The sequence below is a fragment of the Melitaea cinxia genome, chromosome 19 (genome assembly GCF_905220565.1).
Source record: "Melitaea cinxia chromosome 19, ilMelCinx1.1, whole genome shotgun sequence".
NCBI classification, from domain to species: Eukaryota; Metazoa; Arthropoda; class Insecta; order Lepidoptera; family Nymphalidae; genus Melitaea; species Melitaea cinxia.
Genome location: NC_059412.1, coordinates 8,790,011 through 8,812,030, shown reverse-complemented (window position 1 = coordinate 8,812,030; position 22,020 = coordinate 8,790,011). Strand labels below are relative to the sequence as shown.

Sequence of the window (22,020 nt, the reverse complement as noted above, 5' to 3'; positions counted from 1 at the left end):
AGCAGCATTTTATCTAATCTTTTTTTTACTGTCGTACAATTCAATAATTATGTCACCAATAGACGCTTGACCAAAACATAGCTATGTTAACTTTGTGTTTCATATGATTTTGAGTTTACACTTTTGAAACCGTTGCTCATATATATTTTTGCGCGTTATTAATATAATATCTATATAATAATCAAAATAACACACATGAGTTCACGCTATTTTTGGCGTAGACTTGTGGAGGCCTATGTCCAGCAGTGGACTGTATAGGCTGTAATGATGAATCAAAATAAATTAAAATAAATCGCTTTGTGTGTTGCTTAGTCCAAATTTCCCATATTTTTGTTTTGTTTTCTACTAGAAGGTTCTTACCGAATGAAATATTAAGAAAATTGATTATACATATATTTCACGTGATTAACAGATCACAAAACAACTTCTGTTCGCTGTCGGGTCAGCTGGTAACGCAATAAAATTCAAATCATCCCATACAGTGACTAATTTAAAAAAAACTTGTCAACAGGCCTCTTCAAAGGCTCAACAACAACCCTCGACGGGATAGGTCTCCGGCCGATGCCGGCCGAGCGACCGAAAACGTTGCGAAAACTCAAGTCGGTCTACGACGCGTCGCCGACCGATCAGAACGTGAACAGCTTGAGCAGCAATGGAACTGCTGACAGAACCAATGGAGTGGAAGAGGAGGTCAGACGGAGGAGTAATACAACCAGTTCGACTCAGAGTGGAGACAAGTCGCTTTCGATTCTCAGCCCGTTTGATGAACAGGTAACAATATTGTTTACTGAAAAAAAAATATCATAAGTTAACGTGCCTAAGTTATCCAATGATCCTTCTTTAGGTGTTTGTGAATCCTGTTGATTATTTTTGAAAAACCTAGTGCTTGCAAATTAGTCTTTAAATTAAGTAACTCTATATCTATCTTTGTAACACATTTTGCGAGTCCTTACTACTAATATTATAAATGTGAATGTAAGTTTGTTTGTTACGCTTTCACGCGAAAACTACTTAACCGATCATTATGAACCTTTGTACACATATTCTTGGAGGTATTAGAAGTAACATAGGAAAATTTTTTATTTAAAAAATTCAATTCGAGCGAATCCGTGTGTAAAAGATAGTAGACTATAAAAGACTAAGTGTTAATCTTATACTTAAATGGGAAAAGTCTCGTCAGTATCCACAAATCATTAGTAAACAAAACATTTATTATTTTGTTTATAATGTTTTACTAAAAAAGTGATTTTTTTAAAATTATATTTAGTACTTGTGAAATAGTTGATAAATAGTAAGAAAATAAATCGTATCTTTTATTACATATAAAGCGGTTGTTTTAAATGTCATATAAGTTGTTTGGAGTTACAAATGTCTTAGACCCAAATGGTTTATATTTACAACTTAGTATTTTATAGTCAATATTAGTCATACAAGACAGTCAACAAAGCAATCATATTTCTTATTTTTCGTACAATCATCCTCGTCCAGTATTATTATGCAGATGTGCAATTTGTTCGTATGTCCGTGAAGCACAAAGGTAGGAAACTATTGAAATTAGCGGTTATAAGAACACCTGCCGTTAAGGCTGTGCGTCTTATAATCGATTTGAATTTTTCTTTTTGCGAAATCAAGACGTTATTTTCAATAATAAATAAAATTTTTAAATTATCATACGTTAAAAGTTTTAAAGATAATAAAGTAGTAATTTATAATTTCTTTTTGTCACACGTAAACCTTTGTCTTTCTATGAGGTTAAATTGGTAGATAAGGTATTTTGAATAAAAATAATAAAATAAATAATAACAAACTGCAATAATAATTACAGTCATCACGTTGACTATACATTAGACATTATATAGCCACCATACATATACTATACGTTTAAAATCTTACGTTTTTTTTTAACGTTACGGACTTTTTTGCCGGCTGGTGTACCCTTCCGCAACGCCCCATAAGGAACTTCGTTCCAAAATGTATTAATAATAATAATAATAATAATCTTTATTTCGGGACTAGCCCATATAGTGTTAGTAACAATGATGCTTATAATCTAATGTTAGTACAATTACATTTAAATAATTAAATAATTACATTTTAATAAATTTTGAATTAACAATAACTATAATAATATTTCTTAATAATAACTACAATTTTAAAACAATTAAAAAGGTGCATTCCTTTTTTTAAATATTATATTAATGTGAATTATAATTTAATTATTAATTTATTTACCATTTCATTATCATTATTAACAATTTATAATTAAGGAGTTAAATGGAGGAGTTATATTATGAAATATTATCTTAACCTTCCTTACAACTCCGCGTAGCGACTCCTAGACGTAGATGCCAAAGTATACAAAATTGCTTATAATAGTTTGGCGTATATCTATAGATATACGCCAAACTATTATAAGCAATTTTTTATGTTATATAAGAAACAAAAACAGGAAGTTTAAATAAGTACACCTGCACTACAATTAAGGTTTGTTACAAAGACTTGTGACGGGTTCTGAATTTTTTAAATTTTTCCTTGTTCCACAATTATGGGGCACAAGGTATGTACGTCACTCATCATCATGTGCTACCAGCCATGGAACTCAAAGTATGTACTTATTACGGTTGTAATCAGCCAGACTCACACAGCCTTTGCAAAATTAAAAAGACAGATGATTTAGTTTCATGTTAAAATTTATGGTTTCAAAGTTACGTCATTACATGACATATCATGTGTTTTCTATACTAAAATTATAAAGTAGAATGGTTTTTTAACCGACATCCAAAAAAGGAGGAGGTTCTCAATTCGACTGTATTTTTTTTTTTATGTATGTTACTTCAGAACTTTTGACTGGGTAGAGCGATTTCGACAAATTTTCTTTTGATCGAAAGGTGGTGTGTGTCATTTGGTCCCATTTAAATTTATTTGAGATCTAACAACTACTTTTCGAGCTATATCTAATAATCCGTTTTTACTTGACGCATTTTTCGTCGACCTACGTTGTATTATACCGCATAACTTTCTACTGGATGTACCGATTTTGATAATTCTTTTTTTGTTAGAAAGGGGATATCACTAGTTTGGTACATGATAAGGAAACCAAGATCTGATGATGGGATCCCAGAGAAATCGAGGGAATCTCTCGAAAATCCGCAATGACTTTTTACTGGGTGTACCGATTTTGATAATTTTTAATTTAATCGAAAGCTGGTGTTTATCATGTGGTCACATATAAATTTTATCGAGATCTGATAACTACTTTTTGAGTAATCGTTGATAACGCGTAGTTGCTTGACTATTTTTTCGTCGATCTACGTTGTATTACTTGTCGATGTAATTGAAGTCGGTTTTTTTTTTCGTTTGCGAGCAAACACAATTATGTCTGTTACTTAGGAAGAAACAAAAACAGACAGGGTGGAAATAGAACAGTCAAATTTTCGACCAATTATGGTAGTCATAAAACGAAGCCATATTTATACCATTGATATAACTGAAAAATCTGCTTACTTCGATGAGCTGAGGTTAGGAAGTACTGTTTTATTTTGTGATGGTCTTTTTGCGTTGAAGCCTGTTTATCTAGAAAGTTTATAGGCAATAAAACACCACGTTACGACTCATAGAACAGTAACCATAAAGTATAGGCTGTCTAGGTCTTAATATACGCTAAGAAAATTTATTGCTATAATAATTTTAATACTATTATAGAGTAGTAAACATTTAATAAATAAAATAAATGTATAAAAAGTAAGTCTCTGATTTTTAAGTAATAGACGGCTGATATATCTGTATATTTGTTTTTGATAAATACACCCAGACTCGGGGTGGGAATCGAATTTACAAACCCCGGAACAGAAAGCAGGGTCGCTGCAAACAGCTCCAACGGCTTAGTTAAATTTGTATTTATTCATTATGTATCGACTTATTTATCAGTTGGTACTGGTGATAAGATATAGTCATACAATATGAAATACTAAACTCAAAGAGAAAACATATTGTCAATTAAATTTAAATAAAAAGCTATGTCGGAAACACTATCTGGTAGTTTTAAATTCAATGCCAAGCAATGATAGTGTCGCCATGACACAAAAACGTTTGCATATCGTCATTTCCAATAATTGTTCGCGGTTATATACTTTGTTTTATATTTATGCTTAACGTCGAAATAATGAAATTTTGTCAATTAGGTGTTTGAGTAATTATAATGATGAAATCGACAAAAAAAAGACTGATTATCGAAATTGTGGTGCCATCTAAAAAGTTCCAGATTACCCGAAACATTTTTAAATTATGTGAAATATTTGTAACTTATATCGGTATCGTTTTACTATTAAGGTTATATTAATAATTTTTTTAATAATAAAATTAGTTTTTAAGTGTAGATTTTTATAGGAGAATTTATTTATTGTTTTATGTTCAAGACTAAGGCATATAATCTTAAATCAAATCTTAAGTCAAGTCAAAAATTATTTAAATAAATGACTTATGCCCAGCTTCAGTAATCTCCGGTTTTGCTTACCATCAATAGGTTTTGACACAATTTATATGAAGTTTACGTCAAAATTGTATCTCAAGTAAGCAAATTCAGAAATAGATAGAGTATTGAAACTGGCTGTTATCAAACTTTCATCTTAGTATCCTATACGCGCTAATAAGTCGAAAAGCTAAGTAATTTTACTCCAACAAAGTGGCTCTCCACCGTACCTCGGAGAGCACGTTAGGCCGTTGGACCCGGTTGTTATCATGTACACCTGATAGCGATCGTTACTCATAGCTGGGATTTTATCCGCCAACCCGTATTTGAGCAGCGTGGTGAATTAAGCTTTGATACCTTTCCTACATGGGAAAAGAGGTCTATTTTACCCAGCAGGTGGGATATAATAGGCTGAAGCGAAAAAAAAATTTGAGACATATGTGGATAAACTAAAAAGAAAATATACAAATAAATAATATGTATTGTATTACGAGTATATATTTATGCTTTATATAGGTATTTAGTATATATTTAGCTGTCAGAGTTGGACCATCCTAGCGATTCTAGACGGTCTTAGAACTGATGGTCTAAAGTTAAACCTATGTAAAACACGCACGTAGATAATAAAACAAATATTTTATGTAGGACAATGGGTAACTAAGAGCCCGTGGATGTTGTGAAATATAATACCCTGTTGGACGAAGTCATAAACAACTAGCCTCGTAGACATAAACAATCAAAATCTCACTTGAGTTGCGTCATTAACATTAACACATGCTTAACAGATAATATTTACCTTAAACCTTGCTTCTGTATAGACTTACATAATTCTTGTTTTCTTTATAATGTAAATGTTTTACTCTAATTCGTCACAACATCTACACTGACTTCTACATACTCACGTCAGTAGAGACGTTCTTTTTATAGATTTCGGTTTAGACGACTTAGACTATCGGAACCCAATACGGTTAGTTAGTTAAGGTAGAACACGTCGTCACGCCATCGATACGAGAAATATAACGAGGTCATTCATTGACTAGATTTTACTCTTGACATTACCGGGGGCCTTGTATAAAAATTGATTCTTAAAAAGGAAACCAAAATTATTTTTTATAATCAGACTAGGAGACGCTGTCAAATTAGGTATAAAAAAACAAAGCAAACTTAAATATATATAAGTATAATATAATCTTAACTGAGGTAGGGCACAGCAGGAATTTCCTGCTCAAAATATGGAGCAGTCCGACTGGGGTAGTACCTCGACCTTACAGAAGATCACAGCTAAATAATACTGTTTTCAAGCAGTATTGTGTTCCTGTTGGTGAGTAAGGTGACCAGAGCTCCCGGGGGGATTGGGGATTGGGTCGGCAACGCGCTTGCGATGCTTCTGGTGTTGCAGGCGTCTATAAGCTACGGTAATCGCTTACCATCAGGTGAGCCGTACGCTTGTTTGCCGACCTAGTGACATAAAAAAAAAAAAAAAAAAATAAGAAAAACAGTTTTAAAATATCATCGTGTATTTTATTAGATAAAATGTCTTTCCCGTAGAAACATTCTATATACCTACGTTGAATTCCGCCTGAAATATATGTTGCATTAAAAGCTTTTTCAACCATAAAAATATTTAAATATTCTAAAAGTTTTAAAATGAACACACTTATGTTAAACAAAATATTACTTTTTGTTTATATTGCTGCCACTTAAGAATTCATAGTATTATGTATAATAGCTTCAGCATTACTAATTTCCTAACTTCTTCATTAAGTAGTCTATATTATTATATAGACCACTTAATGAAAAAATACTTTGAAATCTATCTCGTAGATTATAAGATGCTAGTTTTTAGTTTGTATATGTCACTGTATTCTAAACAGTTCAGAATACAATATAATAATAATACACAATAATATTAATTATATACTATGTAATTATTAAGTGCTCTTAAAATGTCTATACGAATAAAGTATTTCGCATACGGTTTTAATTAATCTTAGTTTTGTTTATACGATAAGTCTGAGTTATATTTATCTTATGATATCATGGAAAAAATTAATCGTGATATAAATAATATTGTATGTCATAAAATTATAGGCTTAACAGTTATTGCCAAGCAGATTTACAAGTCAATTTGATCAGATCCTTATTTTATGCCTACATGATATTTATAACTTTTTTCTGCAACATGCACATGCCAGGCAGGTGGTTTTGAACGTTTTTGCAGCAGGTGCTGTAATATGCTAATATTCGTTTGAACGTTTTTATTGTGATGATAATATCGATTTGTTGAACGTGAAATAATTTACATTTTTTTTACGTTTCAAAGGAGAGGTTACTGTTGCAAGGTGTTGTGTTGTATATTATACATATACTTTTTGAAATTTTCATTAATGTAATTAGCTAAAAACAGTTGTATTTAATAGTAGTAGTGGTACATTATTGATATTTCTTTGAATGGAGTAGATAAACATGTTAAGTTTTTATTTAATTTTTAAATAATGAAAAGGTGTTTCGCGTGATCTGAGAGTTTTTATAAACAACATTCACAACCTAATAAAGCCTGATTCAATTAGAATTTTGTGACTATAATTTTGACGTTGCTGTGTGAAAAAAATATGGTTCATTTAAAATTGTTATTTAAAAAAAAACTATTATTATAATATTTATAATAATCCAATTTTTATATTTATTACGAGTTAATTTGTTTAATTTATTCAATTCACATACGTAACGTCGTTAAGTAAATAATTTTGCGATTGAACGAAAAGACCACAACAATATACCGGAAACCATCAATGGCTTGGTGCCTTCATAAGAGTTGTGAGTCAACGAGCGTGGAAAACGTAACGATTTAGAGGCATTCGGGAGCGGTTAGTTAAACAAGCATCACCGTTGTAAGAAAGACGTATAGAATTATTTTTAATTTAAATTCAAATACTGACTCACGTGCTAAATACTAGGTGACCCGGCAAACTTGGTACGCCATTTTAGTAAATATTGATTATAATTGACCATTGATTTATTTATTTGTATAAAAATATTGTACTGACAGTAAGACATAAAAAAGTCCAATCTAAAATAATCTCTAATCCAATCCAAATTGGTGCAGTCCTTAGATACTTATATTCGTACATACATTTCGGCGATACATTTTAATTTTTATAGACTTCAGTTCGATGGTTATATTGTATTTTTAGTCTTTTAACAATATTATTAAGTATTATATTATTAATTATAAATAAATTAATTTAATTAACAATATAACTTAAAAAATAAGTCAATCCTGCTACTGATCTATTGATGATCTTTATATTTCGTTTTTTGCCAACAGGAGGAGTGGGCAAAGATATCCGAGATAATGGCTTCGTTTGGAAGCAAACTTGTCAGAGAATCAGTGTTCGTGTCAGAATTGGAGCAAGAGTTCACTTCGAGACTAGGGCTAAGCTGTTCTGAATCTAGTCTTAGTCCATCTGTTGCTTCGAATTTAGGTGTCTGGTTGTCTGGACTTGGGATGCACGACTACGAACCTTTGTTTGTGGAGAGCGGTTATGATGATATTGATTTTATTGTGAGTAATATTTATCTTATAAATTAGTGAGTGGTTTTTAAATTATAAATTTAGTTCTGACTTGTTTTGATATTTTAATTGAAGATTAATTCCATTATCACTCTTGTGTTTTATTATGTAGCATTTGTCAATCAGCGTAATCTTAAATTCATTTACCGTAAAACATAATAAAATTTTATCTTAAGCTTTCAAATCTTTGTTTACGTTCTGATCACTGAGTTTCCCATTTATTTTCAGAATGGAATCTTAAACGATAATGACCTACGTGAAATGGGTATAGAAGAAAACGATAGGCAGAAAATACTCGAGTCAGCTAAACAATTACCTCTTAAAATAACCGAAATAAGCAATAATCATAACAATAATAATATAAGTAAAAACCAAAACGAATCAGTGGATGATTGGCTAAGGACTATTAATTTAGAACAATATAGTGATACGTTTAGGAAACATTTGTATGTTGATATGGACAGAGTTAGGAGAATATGGGAGGTGGAATTGACTGCAGTATTAGAAATAAATAAACCTGGACACAGGAAGAGGATATTGTGTTCGGTGTCTGGTGAACAAAATGGACCTGCTAATAATATTGAAGAAATTAATACTGATCTCAAGAATTTGGTAAGTTTTATTTATCTTTCTATCTTTCAGCTACACCTGTTTAAACGAATTTTCTTTAAAAATATTTCATTATCATTTTGTCTTCTCCTATACTTTGTTGTATTGTAATAATGCTGCCATTCTTTGATATACTCGAAGACTTTGTTACGAAGTCTGTACTTATGTAAGTGAAATGTGATATACTTTACAGTTAAGTACATTTTGGGAACCTCATTTAATTTTAAGGCTGAAAAGTTTTCTTTTGGATTTGAGAACATTTTTTATAACATTAACAGTGGGTTAAACTTGGGTGGTTGCAGCACTTACATAAAAAAAATATTTAAAAAATCTTGCATACACTAAGCTTTTACCATCTCATTGGGTTCTAGAATGTTCGTTTCAATTAATTGGTAGTGACAAATCGTTTGCTAAACATGAATGACACGGATTACTAGGCTTCAGTTTCTAAGGTTTCTAGCTTAAACATGTTTAAGTGGCTTAACTTAACTAGCGCGTTTGCGGGCTCTTTCGTCTGTTTGTTTTTACTAAGTAATCGATAAAATATATTGTTTGTCGATTAAGGCGAATGTTCGTAAGTAATTTGAGAAGTGAACTGCTATAGTTAATTGAAGTATTATGTCTGATTATATTTGATTTCTCGACATTTAAAGTTTTAATCGAATTATAAAAACAAGTGTATATAACGATCATTTATTTTGGGGGAAAATGAATACTTTTACTTATGATGTGTATATTTTCCATTGTAGGTAGCTATTGGAATTAAGTCATTATCTTAGGTAGGTACGTGATTGGTGCTTATTCATATCATTATTGTGTGAAAAGGTAGCCAGTGGAAAATAATTATTTAATAATTATTTCCATAAACATAATTTAATTCCTTACATAGTCTTCAGAATCTAATTACTCAATTGGTATTTTTTACTTATCAGCGTGAAAGTCATAATATATTCAGATTGATTAAACATTTTTTATTCTGTTAGTTAGCCAGAGCTTTGAAGGAAATTGTAGACTACTAGTGTTTAATAAAAACTCGCAAAAAGCGAAAATAAAAAAATAAAAAATTAACAGAAAAAAATTATCAAAATATCAATCAATTTTCGACAATCACGACAAATTCTATTGGTACACCAATTTCAATCATTTTAGTACCTACTCGTAGTACATGTAAGACAGCGTGTTAACAACACGTCCTTGATCCTGTCCATTCGCCAATTTAAACCATATATACATATTCCAAACATGTTGTAGTCTGCACGTACAGACGGACTCGACAATGCCTATCACGCATATTAATACTGTTTCCCAGACATGTTGAGCAATAAGAGAAAACCGTTACAATTTTAAATATAATAATTTTTATGTATTATCCTTATTCGTTTAACTGATTATATAGAGGTATGCGTTTTTTATCGCAAAAAGTAATGAGTCAATGTTATACTGAGAATATAACTCATAAAAGAAAACTGAATATCATGACAACCGCTCTGCTGTAGTGGTGCGTGAAGGTGGCCTAAACATCGGCGACTGGGTTTGGTTCCGGCAAGGAATAATTGCATTTTTGCAAATATTTTTTTCCGTTGCTTCTATTATATGGTCTTTTATATGCTTTCCAAATAATTTCTTTTTATAAAAGACCTTCAATAAAGAATAAAATATACCTCATGTTGGATATTTCACAAGTCTTTAGTAATATCCTTTTAAAATATTATAATAGTAAATTAATTTGAAATCATAAATAGCCTCGAAGCTTAACGGCGTTCATTACATATAAATTATATGCAATGATTTAAATTAAAACATCGTAAAAAGGATATCCGATGACGAGCCGTAATATCGAGGGAGTTGCTACGATACTTGTGTACATCGTTGAAAGAGTTATTGTGAGAAATTGATTGTTTTTAAATTGACTTCTTGAATTACTATAAAGAATTAATTTATTACTTCTATTAATTACTTCTAAGATATATTAAGTAAATACTTCAAACGTTGCTAAAAATATTTTGTTAAATAAATATTCATACTTGACGTATTTATTACTATCTTTTAATGTAGCTTTGTGAGACTGTAAGATTTTAGTTGTAAAATGTTTTACGATTTAAGTTTTTTCAACTGAGGTTGGACACAGCAGGAAATTTCCTGCTCAAAATATGGAGCAGCCCGACTGGGGAAGTACCTCGACCTTACAGATGATCACAGCTAAATAATACTGTTTTCAAGCAGTGTTGCGTTGCTGTTGGCGAGTGAGGTGACCAGAGCTCCTGGGGATCGGGGATAGGGTCAGCAACGCGCTTGCGATGCAGCAGTCTTGCAGACGTCTATAAGCTACGGTAATCGCTTACCATCAGTCGAGCCGTACGCTTGTTTGCTGACCTAGTTAAATAATAAAAAAAGGGATTGGCATTAGTAAATTGTTCGTTCTTTACGTAGTCAATTATTTGTTAACTATTTTCAAAAAAAGAATAAATTTTCAATTACCGCATTATTTTTCAAGTTTGATTTAAGAACAAAATAAAATAAATAAGAAGTTGAAAAGTATCTCTCAACTGTTATTTCAGACTTATGTTGTTTCAGACTCCTAGTTCTAAAAAAAATATTAAAATATATTTTGATCTAATTGTTTCAAATAAAATAAAACAATTAATATACATTATAGGATTCTAAATAAACATTAAAAATCAATATAAAACTTTCACTTAATATTCAATTAAGTTATACAACACTTATAAATCACTTAACGTCCATAAGGACACAACTATCGAATTAATTCAAAGCAGGACATCCCTTCGCCATATACGTTATTGCATCTGTATGACGTATCATGATATCGATATTATCGTAATATCCGCTTCGTATTAATAAAGTTAGATTTATATTTTATCGTAGATACAATTGAAGCCCTTGTATTTTGTATGATATTTTATACAAAATTATTCGTCAATTTCGAATTTGCTAAATATTTTTTTAAGATCAGTGTCAAAATTACATTTGATGACGGGTGGTTGTAATAACTATAACCACACATGCATATAGCTGTTTTCATAATGGTAAAGAAAGTGGAAGTAGGAACTTCCAATCTTCATTCGAATCTTCACTAAAACGTATTTCAATAAATATTTCCTCTTATTATGTTTAAATTCTAAGTCCTTTGTAAAATCAATTATTGAATACCCATTTATTATGAAACCTGGGTAATATAAATAAAAGCAATCAAGCTACGGCTAAAGAACATATTTTTTTTATATCTATATCGTCACAAATGTCATTAAACCCAGACAAGTAACAACAAATTTAACATGTATGTATCTATTCGACTAAAATAGTTTTAAAAAGTAATTAAATACACATGCTATAAATACCATTAAATAAAGTTCGAATGTTCATTTAATATTAACCTCAGTGCGTTATCACCCTTAATCTCTCTATCACGTCACTCGAAGTTTATTAAAAAGCCATCAGCGTAAAATCCAAAGGGTGTTAAAGGTAATCCCTCAAATTGCTCATCTCCTGCTAATTAAACACGTGTGTTACCCAGCAACACCCCAGGTGACTGAAAGTGGTGTAGAAAATTGTAATGACAGGTTACATCGTCGGCAAATTGGACACGTGTTACGTTTAATATGGCGCTAATTTGTAACACTTTATGTTACGCGGAGGTGATCGAAATATTAAAATTGTGTGTTACTTGCAAAGCTCAAACTCAAAGCTCTTTAGTGTGTTAAAACATATATTCATTTATAAATAGTGTACAATTTATCGTTTTTGACATTTCTTGGGATAAAACATATCGTAATATATGCATTTGTTTTTAGTTTGACATATGTTGTATGTGTTAAGATACAAATACGTATATCGAACATAATAATTATTGATGTAAGGAGTCAATTTTTCAATTCTATTAGTGTGAATTTGAGCATGATATTTCTTTCAGAAATTCGAAATTACTGCAAAAGCAAATATTGTGTAGATGAATTACACAAATAATAATATTGTGTTTTCTCGCAAAAAAAACCGACTTCAATTACATCAATAAGTAATAAACGTCAGTAGACGAAAAAATAGTCAAGTAAATACACGTTATCGAAGATTACTCCAAAAGTAGTCATCAGATCTTGATCAAATTAATTTAAATGGATCCACAAGATAAGCTCTTGATTTAAATAAGAATCATGAAAATCATTATACCCGGTAAAAAGTTATGAGATATATAATACAACGTAGGTCGAAAAAATAGTCAAATAACGCATTATTAGACATCACTCTAAAATTATTCATCAAATCTCGATTAAATTTAAATGAGACCAAATGACAAGCACCACCTTTCGATTAAAAAAATAGAAAGAATCATCGAAATCGGTCCATACAGTCAAATTTTCTGAAGTAGCATACGTAAAAAAATATAATCGGATTGAGAACCCCTTTTTGGAAGTCGGTTAAAAATATCAATAATCTTCACAGAACATAAGAACAAACCATCGAAATATTATATACATATATATATATATATATATATATATATATATATATATATATATATATATATATATATATATATATATATATATTTGTATATGTATACTTTTTATTCATTCAGATAATATTAAATTAAATAGCACTACTTTACTTAAGCCTTTTTTATGGACAACTTTTATAAATAAATAAATAAACGCTTCATACTCAATGGTCCCCAGTAGACTTTTCTCCTGTGTTGGGGTCCGGAAACACACAATACACAAGCACAACGCCCAGACCACGACAAACAAATATATGGCCGATACAAATGCTGTCGTGAGTGGGAATCAAACCCGCGACCGCCATCGCAACAGCCAGTGCTCTGACCGCTGCGCCAACGCGTCCCGCGTCGTCAAGCGTTTTGTCTGAAATAAATGAATGTTATTATTATTATTATTAAATCATAAAATCTAAATCTATATTTTTCATGTACACTAACGTATACATGACTCATACTTGTATATATCTCTATACGTATGTTTTTAAAAGGTATAGCCGAGACCTTTTTTTTAATTTCACACGTCGCCAACCCTGTATGGGTAATTAGTGTTCAATTCGTCTATTCAGACCGCTATTCATTCGCCGAGTGAGCCACTCTACGCAGCCCTAACTACTGGTATGACGTAAAAACGGTGAAAATACATAGGTTTCATAGAAAGAAAAAATCTATGTGCATTTACTTGGGCCTCTGAATATGTAGAAATGTTGAGTGTTTTATTAGTGCTAATGAATACTGTTTGCTGGATAATTTTTAATACAGCTGCTACGTAAAAGATAGATAAAGATAAAGTTTAAATTTGATTCGTTATATAGATTTGTATTTTCTAATTACAGTCTCATGAAATATTTTTTATTGTTTGTATGATAAACAACTATATTCCGTTACTTTGACACAAAAAATGTATTCTTTGGGTGACACTTTGGTTCGCTTATATTTATATCCGTAAAATGCAATGTTGAAAAAGCAAATTTTCTTAATTAAATTAAAAAATACGACAACTCAGATGTAATAAAAAAAAACCAGCAGTAGTTTAGTCGGTATTCTGTGAGCCATAAAAACGTTACACGACAATTTAAGCTCAAGCGAAGTCGAATTAAGCGTGGACATTATCTTTCATCAGCTTTTTTGGAAAATCGATGAACCCGCAACCTGTACTCACGAAGGCCCAAATGGCGCCCTATCTCCCTAACCATTGATGTTCACTGCAACGGAAGAACATTCTATTCAAAGCCCAACTACATTGCTCTACCATTTTTTATTACCATCAAATGACACTCGTCAAATTAGATGGTTGACACTGTCAATTATATCCTTTTGTGCCTTACGCTTGTAGAGGCTTAATTAAAATTTCACGCTTGTCTACTACGCGTTTTTACGTTGGAACATTTTTGTTTTACACTTCTGAAGTGTGAACTGTTTGATTCAGTTTTCCTTTTTGTTTCAGGCTTTGTTGGGCACTTTTTGATTTAATTAGCACTCTTTCGCGCGTTGTGTTTTTTTTATTCAGGTTGTCGATTGGTTATTACGTTGCCTTAACATCTGCTAGGTAATGAGTTTCCCGATTGTATATCACATTTCGAGTTAATTAAGGTATTTCTTTTGTGAGGAACAATTCGTTTCATTCCGTTTTCGCGAAACTCTTTTGTTTGCTCACTATTGGAGTTGGGAACGTTGTGTTTCAATGATTAATTAGGAAGTTATATTTCACGTTGTATGTATGTTTTGTTTTAGAAAAACAATATTCAACAATTGAAAGAAGAAATAAAAGAAAAGTTACCGCCGTCGGATAACTTAAAACCTGTCCCGCCTCCCGTGGTTCCAACACTAGCTCCACCTGGGGGTGAGACTTTGAAGAGGAGTAAGAAAAACAGACCAGCTCCTCAACCCCCTCGACCCTCGGACCTGGAGATCAGGGCTCCATCAGAACTCCTCGTGGGGGTCCCAGGGGCATTGAAAACGCAATGGAAACATCAGCCATTTGTTTTAGTTACCGGTGCTGTGACGTATGTCGCTAATGTAAGTATAATGATAACAAATATTTATTTTTGTTCTTCACTCATTTATTTCTATGAAACAGTAAAGCGACATATCGACGCACGTACACATATGTACATAAATGTTTTAGTTTATGTATTTTTTATGGTTCTAAAATCACTAAAAATTTAATTTATGGTATATTCGAATTTTCCAAATTATAAATTTTTCTAATAAGTTAATATCAGAAGTTATTCGGTGTTACTTTCCTTAAAAATACGAACAAATTTTTTTTTTCTTTGTCATACAGTACCTAGGATCGACAGTTGTAAAAGAACTTCGAGGAACTGAGTCTACAAAGAAGTCCATTCAGAAGCTGAAGAAATCTACCAAAGAGCCACGTGATTCTCCTGATATTATCCTCTCGATAAGTTATCGAGGAGTCAAGTTCCTAAACACTATTACTAGAGTAAGTATTTTTAAAATTCTGCATAACTATAGTATCGCGTAACTTTTCAGTTTTATATATTACTTACGGGGCTACACTACCTCAGCTCGAATTCAGATTTTACCCGTACTAAATACACATGAGAATCTCCTAATCTATTTTCTCTCCATAAACATTACCAATAGTTATTTTTTAAAAAACGCAACATATGAAATGTTCTTCATACTTATTCCAATTACCATGCTTAATCTCAAGTCCATAACTTCTATATTTACTGAGATATTAAGGTTTTAATACAAAAATAGAGGTGCGCGTGCGTGCGGTGAGTTTGCGATTTTTTTGTATTGAGAAAATTTTATGGAATCATGTTTTCGAAACATATGAAAGATAGTTTATGTCCTGAACTTTATCACACATAAACTTCAAACTTAAATATTCAAGATATGGACATCCTGCCGAGTGGAAAATAAGCAATTTGAGGTAGCATACACTCTTAAATTGTTTGTTATTATCCGAATTCCACGAAAATAATCAGCTCGATTCTAAAATACCGATTTATTAATATTCATGACTGAAAATTTATCTCAGATTTTATATTTAACATCTCCCAACTGGTACAAATAATCAAACTCAGCTTTATTTACGTTGAGAAATTCTTTGTGTAAAGAAACTTTCTTTGAAAAGTAACCAAGCGTACAAAGGGTAAATCCGTAGTGACTCCCCGGGGGAGCTAAACGAAACCCCTGACTTTGCCCATTTGATTTTTAATTATGGAACAAGGTTCACACTTGATCGGTCGACTCGTCTAACCTTTGTGTTTCTTACAGAAAAGGATTGTTTATTTTTTTTTGTTCGAGGATGATTTTTATGTTAGAAGGCTTTACGGTTAGTTAGGCTGGATAATTAGTGTTTTTCTCGCTGTTGTACCCGCGAAACATAAATTGAAAATTTATTAAAATATTTTACGTAAATATTTATTTTCCTTTTAAAAATTGTTTTATACAAAAAAATAATAATCATTTCGGCAAACAAACGACGGCTCACCTGATGTTACGTGATTATCGTAGCTTATAGACGCTTACAACATCAGAACCATCGCAAGCGCGTTGCCAAACCTACCCCCAATAACCCTCTGCTCTGGTCACCTTACCAACAGGAACACAGCACAATAAAGCACCATTAATTAGCTGTGACCTTCTGTAAGGTCGAGCTACTTCCCTAGTCGAGCTGCTCCAGATTTTGAGCAGAATAGGCTGTGCCCTACCCCAGTTAATGTTGTTTTATAAAAACAGAATTGTTTGTTACTAATGTTTACTTACGTAATTGATGAAATTGCTAATTGTTATAGATATTTTAGAAACAGTACTTCGAAAATTTTGGTTTTTATAAAACTATCTGAATATATAGACTTATAACGAGAAGACTTGAAGGTGTAAAAAATATTTTCAATTGAAGAAAATAAAGACTGATTTTATATTATATTGGGAACCATTTTTAGACATTTATTTACCCTAATCTATTATAAAACAGTATGATTGATGAAGTTCTAAATTTTCTTCTTAATTTAAATAGAGACCCAGCACTTATACCCCATGTAGCCTCTTCCGGATATTTGATTTGAATAGCCTTTAGCTTATAATAATGATATCTTCTTTCTTATCAGAATAGAAAACTAGAAATCAAACAATCTACCGCATATTGAAATATAATTGATGGTATTTAATATTACTAATATATGTAGTTTTAAACCTATCCAGTTAATAAAAAATTACTTTTTCCTCTAGGAACTAGTCTGTGAACATGAAATACGTAACATCCACTGCGCTTGTCAAGACGCTGACGATCTCACTCACTTCGCTTACATCACTAAAGATCACACCACTAGGAGTCATTACTGCCACGTCTTTAGAGTCGCTACTATGGTAAGCATCATTTGCATTAATAATTAGTATTAAATTAATTTTTCTAGCATAAAAGATGAAATGTGTTTTAGACAAAATCTATTAAACTTTTTTGGATATGATTTGAGGAGAAGATATCTTCCCAGTAGAAAAAAAAGTATTTTTGATTGCGTCTGAATTTTAATCACAACAAAAAACAAATTATCCATTGATAATGTATGTAATAAAATACCATTAGTTATTATAAATTACAGAATTGACTAAGAAAAATATATAGAATTTAATTACAACGTTCTTTTCCAGGATCAAGCGACAGAAGTAATACTAACACTTGGTGAAGCTTTCGAAGTTGCGTATCAAATGGCGTTACGAGAACAAGCAAATAGAGTCAGAATACCTCCAACAACAGTCAAAACTCCTACACACGATCCTGTAACAAATAAAGAAAAACCTAACAACCATGGTAGATCACATTCCATAACAGAAATTAAATTAAATGGACATCAACTCAAAGTAGCTCCAATTCCAGCGTCATTATCTAACGAAGATTTCCAATCTACAAAGAATTCAGATGGTACTAGAAGTCCAAGAACTATTCTTAAAGCTCCAATAGCGTCCACTGAAGAGTTGTGAAAGGAAAGGTAATGTTTACTAGTATTAGTAGGTTATTAAAGTGAAAAACTCTTTAATAACGAATATTTACCAAAAATATTGGCACCGTTTCGGTCCCTGTAGCTTATTTAGCTGTTGTTGAAAATTATGAGAATGAATTGTCTGTTAATGTTAAAACTAAAGTTGTATATGGTAGTGATTGTGTTGAAGTGAATGATAGATTGATTGATATAGATTTCCTGGAAATTTCGAATTGAATAATGGTATCGATATCATATAATCAGCTATAAAAGAAAATGCAAGAGCAGAAAATTTGAATAAGGTTAAATAATTAATTGCGAGTAATATTGGGCCTAAATAAAAGAGCCTTAAAAAATTTTTCGACACTAATTAGTCTTCCGCTTTTGTTCGATTCGATTCGATATCGATAAAATTCTCGAATATATAACGGTGATTCATTATTATTAAATAGGTACTGGTTTTTTATTGTTGTAGTATTTAATTGTAAATGTAAGTTTGGATTTCTACACTGCTTTTATGAACCTTATCCTTATTTATTGACATTTTTGTATTATGAACTATATTAGGTAAATCAATGGGAATTTTTACTATCGAATAGTGAAATTCTTGCGGCTGTTATATTTATAGTAGTTTTTTTATTGTATATTTTTGTTTTATTAAACTTTTTTTCTAGTTGAGGAATTGGTTCATTAAGTGCAGCTATTTCAACGTTATTTGGTCCAAGTAAAGTTAGTATTAATATTTGTGTTTTAGTATTTAAGGGTATATCAGTAAACATTATCGGCTTTGTTATTATATTGGCTATAATTTTAGTCGTAAATGTATTAATATCTATAAAAAATAAATTGTCTGAAAATGCACAAATGTTATAATCGAGTTTTAAAATGTTTTAGCTAGAAAGTCTTATCTAGATTCTTCATATAAACTGGGCGATTTGTGGGCGTTACTTCGTAACCTAGTCTAATTTTATAATGTATCCTACGGTTATATAACCCGAACTGGGTGACACTTATCATACCGATGGATATAAATCTGTCAACTTAGATTTATATCCCAAACTACTTCAAATATAGCCAGAGATATTACAAAATGAAACTTAATAATTTTTTAGTAATTAATATTGGCCTATTATAATCATCTATTAATCTTAATAATGTTACCAATAATTCAAATTCTTGTATATAATTACTAGTACCTAATCGTGTGTGAAACTAAACAGTGGTTTGTTTGTACACATCAATAGACCATAAAATGTTCATCTAACGTATAGTACATGAAACATATCATACCATTGTTATATAATTCAGTAAACAAGCGAAACTCTAATATGTGGAGCATATATTAATAGAACATCTTCTAGAATTATGATTGAGGCAATTATCACTACTTCTGAGTTATGATAAGTTTATCAATCATACTTCTAGGTAATGTTATGTTACTTCTACGTACTTCTAGTTATATTGTGAGGTTATAGTACGTTGCGTATTGTCTTATAAATGACAAATAAAATTGTCTTTAAATTTTCAATGTTTTAATCAATTATTGCAACTCTTTGCTCAAAATATTGATTTTGTTTTATAAAATTGGGAATAACGTTTTGGTAAAGTTGTTGTCATTTTAATGATGTAATTTTGTTTATTCTGATTTAAGTTCAAGTTATCTTATACTCGATGTGATATGGCATAGTAAAAGAAATATTTAAAAAAAACTAACTAAGTTTTTTCATTGCGAACTCTTTGTCCTTCGCTTATATATTTAAGTTTATATGTAGCTCAGCTTTTTTATATTTAAAAAAATTAAAATGGTATTTAAGGTTTTCATTGTATTGATATATAATTTATAAATTGTATCTATCGATGTTGGTTATAATGTAGAATATGATATTTATCTTATAGTAATATTATATGATATTAATAATGCAAAAACGAATTGTGCCAAAATGCAATAATACAGGTAAGACGCCAATATTCAATTGACAGTTATTTTTTTATGAAATAGTACGGACGTTAAAAAAATTAAGTTTTTTTTTATAGAATGTTAATATTTCTAAATGCATGGAATTAAAATTAATAATTTGGAAATAGTTTTTTTTGGTATCAGTTTAGATAACAATATTCTTTATTTTTTTTTATAGTAGGCAAATGAAATTAACAGTTATTTATTGACAGAAGTTTTTGATAGATAACGAATATATCCGGAACAACAATAACTTTTATTGTGTTCGATTATGAATAAATATTGTGTACTTATGATTGTAATAGCTCATAATATACATTTAATAATAACGTAGAAATAATTTTAGTAGATATTTTATTGAAAAAAAAATGTATACCAAAGATTTATAGAATACATTATACGATAATTAGTGAATATTGAACGCATTAAATATGGTTTGTTATACTGTTGTAATTTGCAATTGAAACACTGCCGTCAAAACGAACGTTTTTCTCATTAAGTAGTTTATGTATACTTTTTATATATTTATATTGTGTAAATATTATTTCATAAATAACAATTATTTAAATAAAATATAAAATATATCAGCTATATTATAATTTTTCACGAAATCGTATACTCTACAAGTCGCATGCTTTTTAATATTTTAACTATTCATCTTTAAAACTCGCTTTTAAGTACCTTGATATATTATATATTAATAAAAAAAATTATATATTGGTTGTGTACCTAACTATCTTTTATTTATAGTAGATCTACTATTCTACACTATGGTAGCCGAAATTATCTAAATGAGTATCTATTGTAAATAAACAAGCTCATAATAAACGATTAAATATCTATTTGAAGTATTATTATGCGTGATTTGTGTGTGTGGGTGATTTGCATTTCTTCTAGTATTTGTGTAACTTCTATATGCCTTAATTCTATTTATCGTAATGTTATTTTTTTACCCATTTGTTATTTTTACGTTTTTTCAGTCGCTAAAACATTACTTAATTTTGCCTCTGTACTAGTGATAGATCAGTTTTATATAAGTATTAAAAGAATTTTTCGATTTTTTAGTAAACACATGTTCTTTCTAATATCCATAAACAACAAGTTTGGCGTGCTCCTTTTCTGTCTCTGTTATATTTAAATTTCCACTTTGATAATATCCTATTCAGTATTCATTCTGCTTGCTTCAGAATTACGATATAATGCGTCTATTTACGACGACCATGTGATCTATGATACCAATATTACTACTATATATATTTTATATATTTTCATTTTACCAACTCCCAAGACAGAATATTAATTAACTACTTTCCGTTACAACAATAATGACATAAACGAATATTACTTATGTAGCAGAACGTGTTAATTAATAAATAAATTAATTAAAATTTTCTTTACTTTGAAAAATTATACGGTAATTTAATTTAATAAAGAGTATTTTTAGTATAATAATTGTGTTTGCTAGTAAATGAAAAAAACCGACTTTAATTATACCGACAAGTAATACAACGTAAGTAGACGAAAAGAAATAACAAAAGCACTAGTCACCACTACAATTTTCGAATGTTCCCCTCGATTTCTCTAGGATGCCATCGCCAGATCCTGGTTTCCTTATTATGGTACCATCCTTGGCATATCTCCTTACCAACAAAAAAAGAATCATCAAAATCAGTTAATAAACGACGTAGTTATCCGCGAACATACACACATAAAAAAATATACATATATACGGTCGAATTGAGTAACCTCTTCTTCCTTTTTTTGTAGTCGTTTAAAAATAAGAATAATATAAGTCATAAAAACTGTATTCCAGTTCATCAGAAACTTTACTACAACAGAATCGGAAAATTATTTGCAAGAGCAGTATTGTAATGAAAATTTGTAACTAAATTTTACCAGAACTCTCACAAAATTCTAGGTAGATATTTATTTTTTGTTATTAAA

General features: G+C 30.4%; 1 protein-coding gene across 1 annotated transcript in view; it reads left to right on the top strand.

The window, feature by feature from the left end:
* Positions 1-18,402, top strand: part of LOC123662574 (ankyrin repeat and SAM domain-containing protein 1A-like) — a 36,589-nt gene extending 18,187 nt beyond the window's left edge. Inside the window, exons 2-8 of the mRNA XM_045597404.1 lie at positions 512-771; positions 7,797-8,033; positions 8,271-8,654; positions 14,896-15,180; positions 15,449-15,607; positions 17,371-17,508; positions 17,791-18,402. Of these exons, the coding sequence (XP_045453360.1) occupies positions 512-771; positions 7,797-8,033; positions 8,271-8,654; positions 14,896-15,180; positions 15,449-15,607; positions 17,371-17,508; positions 17,791-18,120 (1,793 nt within the window). The 3' untranslated portion in view covers positions 18,121-18,402. The remainder of the gene's footprint in view (positions 1-511; positions 772-7,796; positions 8,034-8,270; positions 8,655-14,895; positions 15,181-15,448; positions 15,608-17,370; positions 17,509-17,790) is intronic.
* The last annotated feature ends 3,618 nt before the right edge of the window (positions 18,403-22,020 follow it).